We start from the raw sequence: 16113 nt of genomic DNA, 5'->3' as shown, positions 1-16113 counted from the left end.
ACAGACAGTCCAGAATGATCTCATCTTGAGATCTTTAACTTAATTACATTTGCAAAGACTCTTTTTCCTAATGAGGTCACATCACAGGTTCCATGGGTTAAGGCAGGGGTGGGAACGTCTGGCCTGTGGGCTGTATAAGGCCTGCAAAATAATTTGGTCTGGTCCTGTCAAGGTATTAGGGATGAATTAATTAAATGTTTGACTAAATATAGCAGGCTAATTTTTAAGTTGATAATTTTGTATGACCCGTGAATGATGTCGTAAATATCCAAATGGCCCTTGGTAGAAAAACGTTCCTACCCCTGGGTTAGGCCATGGGCATATCTCTTAGGTTTCACCATTCAGCCCACCTCAGCCATCAGGATCACAGTGTGTGTTGCTGGTACCCCCACTCAGCTATAGACAGACCTGTGTATACAGTATGCAGGTGAGCAAGCAATTTGCACACCTCTGTGCACCCACACTGAAGCTCAAGACTATACCGGGAAATGACCACAGAGCACAGGCTGATGAAAGTCTCTTTTCCCCACTGCTGCTCGGGATTCTCAGTTGCCAGGCCATTCTCACCATCTCTGTTCTCTCAGTGAATTGTGTCTCGGGGTACAGACCTCAGAGTCATTCTTGGATTCTTTTTCTCTCACATTCTGTATTCAATCCATCAGGAAATCCTGTCAACCCTGCCATCAAAACATACCTGGATTCGGACCACTTCCTCTCACCATCTCCACGGCCTCTACCCTGGTCCAGGCCATTAGCATCTCTTACCTATTGCCTCCTAACTGCTTCTCCCCTTATCCCCCTGTGGTACATTCTACAGGTAGCAGCCATGGGGATTTTCAAAAAACAGGTCAGCTAGAGGGATATACTAGTATTGAGGTATAGCTTAGATCACATCACTGCTTTACTTTAAACTCTCCAGTGGTCCTGTCTCACTCAAAATAAAATTCAAAGTCCTTACTTTGGTCTACAACAGAGGTCAGCAAGCAATGGCCTGCAGGCCAAATATGGCCCACCACCTGTTGTTGTAAATAAAGTCTTATTGGAACACAGCCATACTCACTTGTTTACATATTGTCTAGGCCTGCTGTTGAGCTACAATAGCAGACTTGGGTAGTTGTGACACAAGGCATACGGCCCACAAGGCCTAAAGTATTTCTACCTGGCCCTTTACAGAAAACAAGCCTGGCCTAGCTTTCTCCCCTCACTTCCTTTCATGCCCTCTCCTCCCCAGCCACACTTGCCTCTTCACAACTGCTTAAATGCACCAAGCACACATTGGGGCCTCCCAAACACCTACCTTGGGGCTTCTATGCTCTCTGATCCCTTTGCCTGGATGTCTCTTTCCCTACAAGGCCATTTCTCTCTTCCTTACTTCCTCTGGGGATCTATACAAATGCCACTTTCTCAGAGAGGTCTTTTCTGGACACCTCATGTAAAATAGCAGCCCCTTGTCTTTCTGGTGCCTTGACCTTCTTTGTGTGTCTTCTTAGCATTTATCTGAACCTGAGATATTATTATGCTTTTTTTTTTTTTTTTTTTTTTACTGTTTAACCCATCCCCTGTTAAAAAATAAGCAGTATAAGAGAAGGACTTTGCTTTTGTTTCCCCAATCTGTGGAATTCATTAATGGGTAATTATTTAATAATGCATGAATGAATCGATGGGTGGATTCTAGTTATAAAGCCGATAGAGGCTGGCTAGAATTCCATATCTCAAGTCCAAATTCCAGCGGAGGAGAAAGAGTTTCTGAATGACCTGATGTATTCTGGGGGTGGTAGCTTGGGTCTGTGGCAGCAAACGCCCAAGAGGTGCTGTGAATAGGGCAGGCAGGTGGGTTTCTATAACCACTACATCAGGGTTCCCAGATGAGGCAGATGATCTGAGTCACAGAAGAGTTTTTAAAATACCAGGTTGCCAAGTCCCATCCCAAAGTCACTGAATCAGAATCTCAGGGGTGCTGGAACCCATTGCTGCCCCACCTCTGCCTGCAGGACACCCAGCTGGCTCACACTCTCTGGGAAAGGATTATCAGCAATCCTGGAATGGTGGAGCGCTCCAGAGTATAAGGTCATTGTTTTAGAGTCTGAGAACTCACAAGGTAGTGAGTCTGAAAGGATCTATGAAAGGGTGACAGAAGAGGGCTGGATGGGCCGAAGGGAAGGGAAAGCCTGTAGATGGGCATTGCGTGGTTGGAGGTGGTGCCACAGCACTCCATCTTCATCATTCTAGCACTTGTCTGTCTCGAAGCAGAAGTGGCCTCCTGGCGTGGGGCTATGTCTTATTCGCCACTGTATCCCCAGTGCCTACATAGAGCCTATCTCAGGAGATACGCAGGAGATATTTGTAGAATGAATGAATGAACTGATGCCTAGAGAGTACTCAAATGAGACCAGTAATCTCCTACATCACTTGATATAAAGACCAAGTAGGAAGTTAACTAGAGGGAAGATTAGCAATCATAGGTGATAAAGTATAGGAGGGTTAATAGAATTTCGGCTGGTTTAAAATAGAATTCCTTATATGTCCTTGAGTAAGTCACCTGACCTCCTTAGGTCTCAGTTTCTTTGTTTAAAAACAGTCAATTTAAGTGATCTCTAAATTTACTTAAGGCTTTAAAATTCCAGTCTAAGTTTTATGAGCTTAATAAACGTTTGAACATATGAGTATCTATATAGTTGTAGATTTTATTTTGTAATTAATATTATTATTTTTGTTAATCCTCACCCGAGGATATTTTTTTCCCATTGATCTTTAGAGAGAGTGGAAGGAAGGAGGGGGAGAGAGAAACATTGATGTGAGAGAGACACATCTATTGGTTGCCTCCCACATGTGCCATGCCCAGTGCTGGGGACTGAACCTGCAACCCAGGTTTGTGCCCTTCGCCTGAAATTGAACCCATGACCCTTCGGTGTATGGGCTGACACTCTAACCACTGACCAACACCAGCCAGGGCTAGATTTTATTTTTGTGGCTATGCCAGTAAGGTCTGCTTTTACATCTGATCTTCTAGTCTCTAGAAGGCAAAATATCTGTTCAACTTAGCTTTCATCAAGACCTGGGTGAATTTTGGCTATTCTTTTGCTCTCTAGCCTTGTGACATTTACTGTCTAGTCAGCATTTTTATTTTAGAGAATTTATTCACCTCTTAGAAACTGAGCTTATCAGTAGGATGTGAGGTCCCCACTTGCTAGCACATGAGCCAAGCACGTAGGCATAAGCTATGGCATTTGTCTCAAGTTGGAAGATGATGTCTGCTCCTATTATTTCACTATGAATTTTTCATGCCTAATCTGTGAAACCAAGCTTATCATAGCTAAACTTACACATTTATTTTTGAAGATATTTTCTACAATTATAACGTGAATATATGCACAGTATACTACAGACCAATATTGCTCATGAACATATGTGCAAAAATCCTTAACAAAATATGAGCAAATCAAATCCAACAATATATAAAGTGAATACATGTTCATTCAATAATAATAATAATAATACATTTTCTTTAGCACTACTGTAGGCAGAGCCCTATGCTAAGTTCCTTACTGGTATCATCTCATTTAATCATCAAAGAACCCTATGAAAGAGGAATATTTTTACATTTTACAAATGACCAATCAGAGAAGTTAACTTGCCCAAAGTCACAAAGTACATCAGAGACAAAATAGTTTCTGACTCTGAGGCCATTCTCTTAACTACTACATTATATATAAAAGTTCAAACACAGGAAACCTGGAAGAATAAAAATCTACATGTACATAATTGCACTAACCCAAGACAACACTGTTCACATTTTGATATATTTCATTCTGGAATAGTTTGTTTCTGCTTCTATCACTGCCATACTTTGTATATGATTTCATATACTATAGATCCTGTTTATTATAATACAAACAAGAAGTCCAAGAGTTGAGTGATGCATGGAAATCACCTTAGAAGGTGGAGGGGGGCCAGTGTCACATGCTTATAATTTAACTAGAGGCCTGGTGCACGAAATTTGTGCACTCGGGAGGGGCGGGGGAAGGGTGTCCCTCTGCCTAGCTGTACCCTCTCCAATCTGGGACCCCTCAGGAGATGTCTGACTGCTGGTTTAGAATTTAGGCCCACAGGAATCGGGCCTAAACCGCAAGTTGGACATCCCTCTCACAATCTGGGACTGCTGGCTTCTAACCATTCGCCTGCCTGCCTGCCTGATTGCCCCTACCTGCTTCTGCCTGCAGCTTTATCACACCCTAACTAGTCCCCTGCCAGCCTGATCGACACCTAACTGCTCCCCTGCTGGCCCTGTTGCCCCCAACTGCCCTCCCTTGCTGGCCCAGTCACCCCAACTGCCCTCTCCTGCTGGCCTGGTTGCTCCTAACTGCCCTCCCCTGCTGGCCTGGTCGCCCTCAACTGCCCTCCCCTACTGGCCTGATCACCCACAACTGCCCCCCCTGCCAGTCATCTTGTGGCGGTCATCTTGTGACCACATGGGGGCGGCCATCTTGTGCGAGGGCATGACAGTCAATTTGTGTATTACCTCTTTATTATATAGGACTAGAGGCCTGGTGCACGAAATTCGTGCACGGGGGGGGGGGGGTGTCCCTCAGCCCAGCCTGCACCCTCTCCAATCTGGGACCCCTCGAGGGATGTCCGACTGCCCGTTTAGGCCCGGTGGGATCGGGCCTAAACGGGCAGTCGGACATCCCTCTCACAATCCAGGACTGCTGGCTCCCAACTGCTTGCCTGCCTGCCTTCCTGATTGCCCCTAACCGCTTCTGCCTGACAGCCTGATCACCCCCTAACCACTCCCCTGACAGCCTGATTGATGCCTAACTGCTCCCCTGACAGCCTGTTTTCCCCTAACTGCTCTCCCCTGCAGGCCTGGTCCCCCCCAACTGCTTTCCCCTGCAGGCCTGGGTCCCTCCCAACTGCCTTTTCCTGAAGGCCTGGTCGCCCCCAACTTCCCTCCTCTGCCGGCTTGGTCACCCCTAACTGCCCTCCCCTGCAGGCTTGATCGCCCCCAACTGCCCTCCCTTGCAGGCCTGGCCCCTCCCAACTGCCCTCCCCTGCTGGCCATCTTGTGGTGGCCATCTGATGTCCACATGGGGGCAGGATCTTTGACCACATGGGGGCAGCCATCTTGTGTGTTGGAGTGATGGTCAATCTGCATATTACTCTTTTATTAGATAGGATAGAGGCCTGGTGCATGGGTGGGAGCCAGCTGGTTTGCCCTGAAGGGTGTCCCAGATCAGGGTGGGGGTTCCCTTGGGGCATGAGGCGGCCTGGGTGAGGGGCCTGTGGTGGTTTGCAGGCCGGCCACGCCCCCTGGTGACCAAGCAGAGGCCCTGGTATCTGGGGTTTATTTATCTTCTACAATTGAAACTTTGTAGCCTGGAGCAGAGCCAAGCCTTCTGCTTGCTCTGTGGAGGCAGCCATTTTTTGGGGGATTTATGTATCTTCTATAATTGAAACTTTGTAGCCTTAAGCGAGGCCTGGGCCAGCCAGGGTGTGCGGAAATCTTGGCTTCCTTCATCACTGGGGGCAACCCTAGCCTCCTGCTCTTTCCAGCTCCATGGCTGCCGCCATTTCTGTTTGGGTTTATGTATCTTCTATCATTGAAACTTTGTAGCCTTGAGTGGAGGCCTAGGCCGGCAAGGGCAGGCGGAAAGCTTGGCTTCCTTCATCGCCGGGGAAACGCAAGCCTCCCTCCTGCTCTCTGTGGCCGTAGCCATCTTGGTTGGGTTTATTTGCATATTCGCTCCTGATTGGCTTTGTGGGCGTGGCTTGTGGGTGTAGCAGAGTGATGGTTAATTTGCATATTACTCTTTTATTAGATAGGATATCTGCTCTTTTTATTTATACCACATGTTATCTAATCCCACCCATACTCCCATAACTGAAAGGGTGTTTCCTCCATTTTACAGATGGGGAAAAGGAGGTCAGGTGCCAGGTCCTGTAGACTTGAAAGCCTGTGGTGGTGTCTATCACCATACTCCTGATCTCTTGAATATTTTCGATGGTAGGTCACTATCCTTCAGAACCTCAGCTTGTTATGCAGGGAGCTGGCCATTATTCATTTCCTCAAATAGTCGAGGGCCTTCCCTGTGCCAGGCCTGGGCGTGGAGTTGGGCATGATATCGTATATAAGGCTTGGCTTCTGACCTTGATTTGAAAGGTTAGGAAGACAAATATGGCCAATAGTCTTAGTTCTAGTTGGTAAATGTCTATATTAGTTTCTTAGGGCGTCATAACAAAGTGCCACAAATGAGGTAACTTGAAACAACAGAAGTTGGGCTGGGCTGCTCTGAAGCTGGAGACTAGAAGTCCAAGATCAAGGGTTTCAATGCTCCCTCTGAAAACCTTAAGAGAAGGATACTTCCTTACTTCTCACAAGCTGCCGGTGGCCTGCTGGCAATCTTCAGCATTCCTTGGTTTGTAGACACAGTACTCAAATCCTCCATCTTCCCCTGACATTCTCCCTCTGTGCCTGTCTCCCTCTATGTTCAATTGTCCCCTTTTTATAAGGACTTCAGTCATATTGGATTGGAACTACCCCAATGACCTCATTGTAATTTGATTAGTCTGTAAAGATCATATTTACAAATATGGTCACATTGTAAGACCCTGGCTATTAGGGCTTCAACATGTCTTTTTTTTTGAGGGACACAGTTTAATGATATTTTACTAGCCTGGCTGGTGTGGCTCATTGGTTGAGCATCGACCCAGGAACCAAGAGGTCATGGTCCTATTCCGTGTCAGAGCACATGCTCAGGTTGCAGGCTCGATCCCTGATGTGGGGCATGAAGAAGGCAGCCAATCAATGATGTTTCTCTCTCATAGATGTTTCTATCTCTCTATCCCTCTCCCTTTCTCTCTAAAAATCAATTTAAAAAATGGTATCTTACTAGATGTGTGTGCAAAGGTCTTTGGGTATTCTGAGGAGGAAACAAACCCTTTAAGGTGAGTCAGGGAGGGCTTCCCAGAGGACCTCACAGTGCTGACTGGGTTTTAAAAGATAACTGGAAGCTCACCTGGACAAGAGGACAGGAGGGAGTGGGGAGCCAGGGGTCCTCCAGACCTGAAGAGCACGCTGTGCTTGGACAAGAAAGAGAGGAATTCTGGGAGGCTGGAACTTAGAGCACAGTGTGGATGGGAGTGGGAGTTGAAACTGGAAAGAGCACATGGAGGAAAGTTCCAAAGGGTCTTTTATGCCCCATGCTAAAGAGTTTGGATCTTATGCTAGCATGGAAAAAATGAGGAACCAATGAGGATTTTCGACAAAAAGTCACCTGTTCTAAAATGCCCTCAATCTCAACGTGACACCTTTTAAAATAGAATTCAGGCAAGACTTTTTGAAATGAAAGCTTTGATTTATTAAATTTTTAAATTCAATCATTTCTAAAAAGAGGAGCATTTTGACTTTATAGAGAAAAAGTAAGGAGTTAAATTAAGCCTGAAAGCAATTTGAAGGCCTGTGCCTCATATCATGTCCCAGGGAAGCAGAGCTGTTTGCATGTATGAAGCGTGTTATGAATACTCTGGTGAAACTCACCTGGGGGAGTGAGGGATGCAGGATGGGCAGAGGGAGAAGTTGGGCTGTGATGCTCTGAAGCTGGGATGGCCAGCTGAGCCGTCCTAAACTGGGAGGAAAGGACAGGGCCTTTACACCCCTGCATTGGTGACCAGGCACTGGATGCAGGCTGCCCCCAGGGAGAGGTGTGACATTAGTAAAGGTGAGGCCAATTCTAATGGAAGGTGGGAGGCAGGGGGGGTCTCAGTTATGATGTTTCTAAAAACTCAGCTACTAATATGAAATATATTTTATAAGCTCAAGAATAAAAAAAAATTAGGTACTTTATTTTATTGATTTTTTAGAGAAAGAGAGAGAGGAAGGGAGAGGGACAGAGAGGTAGAAACATCGATGAGAGAGAAACATCATTGATCAGCTATCTCCTGCACACCCTGCACTGGGGATTGAACCCACAACCCGAGCATGTGCCTTGACTTGGAATTGAACCATGACCTCTTGGTTCATGAGTTGACACTCAACCACTGAGCCACATAGGCTGGGTGGTATTTTGTTTAAATAAAAAGGTGGACCTAAGAAAATCATGAGACTGTAGTGATTACTAAAGAAGTTATAAAATGTGGCTGAGGTATAAGGATAGACTGTTAGATCAAAGGAACAGAAAAAGAGGTGAGAAACATCCCCACACATATAGTCACCTAATGTTAGACATCCTTGTAAAAACAAATTAATTTTAAACCATTCCTCATGCTATATACAAAAATTAATTTCCAACGGGGGAAAAATGTGGCTGAGTACCAATAAAGGAAGAGAAAGTGGATTGAGTAACTAATTGCTTGGGTGACATTTTTTGGGGGGATGGGGGAGAAATTACCATGGGCATGGGGTATGCTTACAGTCCTTCTTTGTTTCTGACCTATAAGAGGAAATGCCAGAGAAGAGGGAGAGAGGCAAAGGCAGTTTGGGGTCTTCACACTACTTGATAAAGACAATAAATCAATGTTAACCAAGCAGGAAGGAAAGCCATAGAAATCCCACTGTGCAATAAAGCACCAGACGCTGTGAGCCACAGGCAAACTGAGGGCCTGCTTTTCAGTAGCTCTCTTATGAGCAGAAGTAAAGGTTTTCCTGTAGCAAAAAAGAATCCTGGTCTTATCTAAATGGCAACTGATAAAATTAAGACAGCTTTTTCTTTTTCCCTATCATGTTGCATATGGCAATTTAGTAGGTAGGTAGACATCTTACACTGTTGTTTTTTAAAAGTGATTTATTAATCCTATGTAATAAAAGTGTAATATGCAAATCGACTGAATGGCAGAACTACGGGTTGGTTGGGGGGGGTTGGCGGCAAGCAGGTGGCATCAGGCTAGCCAAGGCATGTGCGAGTGGGCAGAGGGAGGGGACAGTGATGGGGGGGGTAGCAGTGGAGGGGTGATGGTGGGGGCAGGGCCGGCTGCTCACTGGTGCCGATACCGTCCCCTAGTCAGCCCACCTGGTTGCTTCCCACAGAGGGAGGCCTGCGGCAGCAGCAGCAGGGCAAGTGGGCCTAAGCAGTCAGTTGGATATCCCCTGAGGCCTCCCAGACTGCAAGAGGGTGCAGGCCAGGCTGAGGGACCACCCCCCCCAGTGCACAAATTTTCGTGCACCAGGCCTCTAGTAGAGAAAGAAATATTGACTCATTAACGGCAATCTGAGCTGTGGGTAGAGGGCTGATTTTGGTGCTCCCACCATTTACTTGAGGAGCTGTGGGAATATTTGGGAAGTGGCAGTAAAGGGTGAGGGAAGAAGGGCTGATGCAAAAGTTTCCACAGTGAGATCATGTCAGACCCCAATTTTTTCTTCATTTAAACTGATTCCCTCCCTGGCCAGTTGTTGAGTGTTGTCTCATGCACTGAAGGGTCGCTGGTTCCATTCCAGGTGGGTTTGATCTTTGGTCAGGGTGCTTAGGGTAGGCAACCAATTTCTGTTTCTCACATCAATGTTTCTCTCTCATCCTCTTCCTTCCTCTCTCACTAAAATCAATTAAAAATATTTTAAAAAATGGATTCCCTACCTCACTCTGCGACATCCTCAATTTAAGCTACTTTCTTCCGCCTAACCACTAAACAGAAGCTCCTTGAGGGTAGGGCTCTGTGTGGGCACTGGGCTCCTAACAATGCTTTGCAGAGTGAGTATGTCATAGATCGTCACGGATGGTTTGAATGAAGGAATCATTCTGCAGCGTCACAAGGCAAGGGTAGAGACAGCAGGAAGGGGACTGTGGCTCAGGGAGTTTGTCATCCTGTTAGAAGAAAGTGTCAGAACTGGGGTTAGACAGGATTTGTGTGACTCCTAAGTAAGTTCTCTTTCTGCCACCTGTGATGGTTAACCTGGTTGCTGTCCAGGTGCACCTGAAGGATTGGTGCACTTCACAATGCAATTCTGGAGCTAGCACAGACTTCACAGGTTGAGGGCACAGTCCCCTAGAAGACACCCCTGTCCGACCCCAGTCTCAGATCCCACGGTTCCCAGGCTGCCCACATTTCTGACAAATTTGACACAAACTTAAGGGTTCCAGCTAGCCCCTCGAGTCCAAGAATATACAGTGCATTTAGTTGTCCAATCTCTTTGGTCTTCCCCAATCTGAAAGAGTTCCCAAGTCTGAAAGAGTACAGGCCTTTAATTCTATTTATCTCTGAGAAGACCCCCTCATCCTGGGTGTCATGACTAGACTCAGACATGAACTTTTGCCAGAAATATCTCAGAAATGGTTAAGTGTTCCTGGTGGATCAGGGGGAGAGACACTGTTTACCTGTCTACTGATGATGATGTTAACACTGATTACCTTTTGTGTCAGCCAGGTTTTCCTTGGTATATGATTAGTTTCTGAAGGAAGATATGCTAAGATCATGTCAATATCCTATTTATCATCAGACCTCAACCCTCCAATGGTATCATCCATTGATGAATCATGCCCAAACCAACCAACACTATTTATTGCCAAATGGTGATTTTCTATTTCCATTCCTTCTACATATACTAGTTGGCATTCTACTGTAAGGAAAACATTTCTTATCTATCTATCTATCTATCTATCTATCTATCTATCTATCTATCTCAGATTCCATTTTATTCAGTGGGGTGTAATCTATTCCTTCCTATCTTGTATATTTTAAAGCTTAGGTTGTCCCAGATTTGACCGGTGCCAGCCCCTTTAGGCTAATTCTGTTTGCTTGTTATATAGCCCCAACATTCTCTAAACTCTTCCCTTTCTTCCCAGCACAAAAAGATATTCCAGGTACTTTATTTGCCCTAGCCCTGGAATCAGCCATTTTTTCCTGGATCTTTTTAGTGGAGAAGGATATTTGGAAACTAAGACTCAGTGTTTGCTATGCAAATGACAATCAGGACATCATTGATCCTAGGTTCTTTCAAAAGTAAATCACTCATGTTTCTCTCTCTCTCTCTCTCTCTCTCTCTCTCTCTCTCTCTCTCTTTCTCTCGCCTTTCCCTCTCCATATTTCAAGTACTTTCTCCAACAGAAAGAAACCCATCTTCCATTATCCTCAATATATTTACTCCTTTGCTTAATCCTCCTGTATGTAACCAATCACCTAACCACCCTAGCCATCTCCACCCAGCCCCACCTCCTCCTTTGCTGATTCTGGCTTTGCAGCCACTACCAACCCCTCAGCCTCACTGCTTTGACCTGTGGTCATTCCACCACCTCTAAGAGAAGGAAAAAGAAAAAGAGATAAAAAAGGTGAAGGAGAAGAAACCAGACTTTTCTTTTGTTTTCCCAATCTTTGTTTTTATAAAAGCATCAGAATCTACACTGGATTGCTATATTGAAATAATGCTAGCATTTTTCTTAGTATTTACCTCATGTCAGATTCTGTCCTAAGGACTTTTATCTAATTCAACCCTTATAAAACCATTCAAAATAGATGCTATTATTTTCTATGTGTTATAATGGTTGTATGTAGGCTTAGTGGCATACACATTACAAAGATATTCAACAGAGGGAGGTCATTGCTGGAGAGTTTATAAGTTGCCTTTGGGGGTCCTCTCTGCTCCACCAGGAGTAGGCTGGATTCTCCAGTTATGTATGGAACCACGTGAGGAACTTGAGTTAAACTGGAGCCAATGTGATTCAGAACTAGGCACGGCCTTGTAGATGGGCTTCCAGGCAGCCGCCTAATTGTCCTCCTCTTAATCCAGCTCTGGCTCTAGGCCAGGAAGCCATGGCATCAGGATGTCGGGCAGTCTGACTTCTGGTCAAGAAAGTAGGAATAAGGAGGGCACCTAGTTTCTTACCAACACTCCGTTTTCTGTGGTCATGCTTCTTCTGTGGGGACTGTGCCACTTAATCCCTTCATGTGAGTCCTGTCCTTCTCTCTTGCCCAGCCCCACCATCCCACAGAGCAGCTTGGTCTAGTTGAAATCCTCAGAGTCCAGTGGACCAGGGTTAAAAATCCCAGGTTAATTCCATGAGCTGTGTGGCCTCCTCAGTTTCCTCATCAGCCAAATGGGGGATGTAACACCTACTTTCCTGTATTGTATGGATTTAATGAAGCAATGTATGTAAAGTGCCTAGAAGTGCCTACTGCAGACCCTGAGTAATGCCGACTAAATTGGAAACCACTCAAAGTGTGCTTTTTACATGGTGGTTGCTCGGTAATTATTGTTTGGTTGGAATGAAATGCAGAAGCACAGAATTCGTGTTCCTTGCCTCGCTGCATTTTCTCCTTTGCTTCTGCTCTCTCCTCTTAGTTCCTCCATCTCTGCCTCATTTTGCCAGTTTGTTCATTCATCATATAGAGCCCACAGTGTACCAGGCCTTACACTAAGTGCTAGAGAATCACAGATGGATAAAACAGTAAGCCGGAATCTCACCCTAGAGAATTATACCTCCGGGGCTGCATGAGGACTGTGGGAGCCTAGAAGGAGGCACCTCTGAGTCATGCCCCTGTCTTCTCCTCCGCAGGAGGTCATTGCCTCCATCCTGCTGAGCGGGCGGATCGGGCCCAACATCCAGCTGGCTGAGTGCTATGGGCTGAGGCTGAAGCACATGAAGTCAGATGAGATCCACTGGCTGCACCCGCAGATGACAGTGGGTGAGGTGCAGGACAAGTATGAGTATCTACACGTGGAAGCCGAGTGGAGGTAGGAGAGGAGCCCTAGGCTCTCAAATGGGGGGAGATGAGTGTGGGGTGGGGAGGCCCTGGAGGTGCTTCCTTGGAGCACTTCCCAACCTCTGAGAGTCCTAGAGCATCTGAGTGACGTTTTAGGCTTAGTCCTCCTGCAGCATCGAATGCACGTACTTGCCAAAGCTTAGCATGGGCTCACAACACATCCCCATCCAAGGCAGGTACCTAGAAACATCCCCAGGCAGGATGCTGTTGGTGCTGTGGAGAAGGAGGAAGAGAGTTCTGGGAGAAGGGTGAGCCAGGCCAATGGCTGGTCCAAGGAAACTGGTGGCCATAAAGATGAAGTGTGGGGAGTCAGCACCTGTTGGCCACCCGTCTGTCCTCTGTGGTCCTCCACCCAACCAAAAGTCCTAAATGGGTGGCCAGGAAACACATGTGGTGGGTGAGGTATCTGCTTTAGCCAGCCCTACTCCTCCTTTAAATACAAGAGAGTCTTAATTTCCTGTCCCAGGTATGACCTTCAAATCCGCTACTTGCCAGAGGACTTCATGGAGAGCCTGAAGGAAGACAAGACCACGCTGCTTTATTTTTACCAACAGGTAAAAAATAACTCCTGTGCCCAGGGTCCTATTACACCTTAAATGCCAAGTATTAGCTAGGCTCTCCGAGGAGATGGAAGGACAAAGCCTTGGAGGTCCCAGTCCAGGAAATCTCTCTTGGGGACATTCCTTGGCCCCTGGTCAGCTGTCTAACTCAGCCTCTCTCACAGCTAATTAAGTGCCAGCTAACCCCACCCCAGACACTCACGGCTCCCCTTGGACTTTCCTAATGGCTATTTACTGCCCAGGAGACCTGGCTGGTGAAGCAGGCAGAGCAGGTCTGCCATCTGACAACCTGGCTCCTCGTCCAGCTCTGCCATTTTCTAAGCTGGTACCCTGAGGACTTCACTTGCATAAAGCTTCTATAAAATGGGGATGATGATGATGATAATAATAATAATAATACCTACTTTATAGGGTTATATTATTGAGGACCAAATGATATTATTAACCATGTGCTGGTAAACCAGCTCTCTGAAGGAAAACAAAACAAAACAAAACATAGAACTTGCCAATTTCCATGGTGTAAATAGACCTGTTTCAAACTGCCGATGTGATATCAGCTTGCAAAATTTCAAAATATTTAATAACTGGCTTTCAATAGTTGTTTGGAGCTGCTCCAACACACCAACTATAGTGCATGTAAAGTTCCTGGCACAGAGTGAATGCCAAGTAAATGTCAGTTGCCATCATTATATTCTGCCTGATCTTAGGTCCCTCCTTTATCTCTCTCCTGGTTTGCTGGAGACCATGCCAGACTTTCCTTGTACAGTGTATGATACCTGTCACTACTTACCAACAAGGCTTTGGATAAATTACTGACTCCTCCCCCAAATCCCAGTTTTCATATCTCCAAAATGAGGACTGGGGTAGGGGAATTAGAACTTCCTGCCTCGTGGAGCCAATGGGAACATGTCTAAAACACTTCAAAAACCCCGAAGACCTCAGCGTGTGGAGGCTTGGTCAGCACTGCTCAGGGTTCTGGAGGGAGGCAGGGGCAGAGGAACCCTCCCCCTTCTACTCTTAACCTCCTGGTATACATTTGTGCATGGCGGGCATGTGAGAGAGACAGGCAGGATTGTGTTCAAGGCATCCTGGGGCCTCTGGTTAGGGAAACAGGGAGTGAGGGTGGGAGTCTCAGCCTCGGCTTTTCTCCCGCCAGCTCCGGAATGACTACATGCAACGCTACGCCAGCAAGGTCAGCGAGGGCATGGCCCTGCAGCTGGGCTGTCTGGAGCTCAGGTATGTGGCCTCTAGGCCTCTCCATGGAGGGAGCCCATGCCTCTCCTTCTGTGCTGGGCTCCTGGCCAGTTGACTTTCCTCCAGGGTGGGAAGTAAGAGTGGATATGTGAGAACCCAGAGGGGGCAGTGGTGGCGACAAAGGGTCAGGCCCTGAGGTGCTTTCCTGCCCGCTGGTCCTCTCTGGCTGGAGTCCCCACCTTCCTTTGGCTGCCGCTGCTTTTGCCTCCAGGGTGCCTGCTTCTTCCATCTCTCTGTCATTCAAGTGATTCAGTAATGTTTCTTTGAGCCTTAGGTGAGATTCTGGGAGATATTCAAGGACTGGGGGAGGGGAATTCTGTGTTCACCCACTATGTCCCCACCTCGTGTAGGTACTAATAAATATGTATGAAATGAGTGAATTATCCAAGAGGTCCTCAAATTTACAGTGTTTTGGAGGTGACAGGTGTTTCTACAATTGATCATAATACAAGGCAGGATGAAATATGTGCCAAACAGATGTGCCTATAGGAGCCATGAATCCTGCCGTAGGACATCAGGAAGAGGGGATTTGAACTGCTCCAGGAAGGAGGAGAGAGATTTCCATCAGTAGATAAGGGGGAGTTTTGAGTAGGGGAGTATGCATTCCGGGCTAAGGGACTAATGAAAGGAAAGAACAGATTGGAGGATAATGGGAGATGAGTTGTGAGAGGTAAGTTGGGGCTGATGGTGGACGACTTTGAATGACACTCTAAGAAATAGGCCTTACTCTTGGCTGCTCTCATTAGCTGAGTAAAAGTTATGGACCTGTGCCTGCCCATAAGCACTCTGTCCACCTGGTGTGTTAGCCAGTTGAAATGGCAGACCTGGGTTGGGGAGAACCAGCCAGGCACTAGAGGGCCCTCCTAGCAGGTGCATTCTCATTCAGTGATGGCAGTTGGGGCAGGTTGGGAATAATTGGGTGCATCCTCATTCAGTGATGGCAGTTGGGGCAGGTTGGGAATAATTGGGTGCATCCTCATTCAGTGATGGCAGTTGGGGCAGGTTGGGAATAATTGGGTGCTCACTGGCAGCAGCTGAGATGGGGTTCAACCCAGAATATTGTGAAGCTCAAACTCTGGAAAAAGCAGTACATCTGATTAGCAGTGGTGACTGGTTCCCCCCGACATCCCTGTGATTTTCAACTGTCCAAATGTTAGAGACACACAGAATATGAGTGATTGGGTTCCTTTGTCAAAAATAACACAATAACTGATCTTCAGGGCACGAGAGAAGGGCAATCAATGATATAGGGAGTGAGTTGGATTTCAAGAGATTGGGATGACCTCGGTAAAAAGCTGAGTTACCTTTTTCCTAATTAAACATTTTTCCATTTGCCACCTCCTTAATCATTCTAAAATTGCTATTACTTTCATGTTTTAATTCCTCAGTGTTCATTTCAAAATTTGTTTACCCTTGCATTTAGCCAACCCCAACTTTTGTTTTACTAAGGCTTATTTAAATATTCTAGTCCTCAAAATTATTTTATCCATCCCCAATATCAATGCTCATTCATTCACTCATTCATTCATTCAACAACTATTATAAGCCAGGAGTGACATTAAGAGACCACTGTGTCTGGGACTTGGAAGCAGCTCTCACCCCCTCTGTCTGGCAT

At 46.2% G+C, this 16113-nt stretch overlaps 1 protein-coding gene across 4 annotated transcripts in view; it reads left to right on the top strand.

Moving 5' to 3' along the window:
- PTK2B (protein tyrosine kinase 2 beta) overlaps nucleotides 1-16113 on the top strand; it is a 131931-nt gene that overhangs the window by 88482 nt on the left and 27336 nt on the right. For all 4 annotated transcript variants that reach the window (XM_080675098.1, XM_080675100.1, XM_080675101.1 and 1 more), the window contains exons 3-5: nucleotides 12477-12655; nucleotides 13151-13238; nucleotides 14401-14480. In XM_080675098.1, coding sequence (XP_080531224.1) covers nucleotides 12477-12655; nucleotides 13151-13238; nucleotides 14401-14480 — 347 coding nt within the window. The remainder of the gene's footprint in view (nucleotides 1-12476; nucleotides 12656-13150; nucleotides 13239-14400; nucleotides 14481-16113) is intronic.

The sequence above is a fragment of the Plecotus auritus genome (assembly GCF_963455305.1).
Source record: "Plecotus auritus genome assembly, chromosome: 6".
NCBI lineage: Eukaryota > Metazoa > Chordata > Mammalia > Chiroptera > Vespertilionidae > Plecotus > Plecotus auritus.
The sequence above is the reverse complement of the archived record's forward strand: the minus strand, read 5'-3'. Positions and strand labels throughout refer to the sequence as shown.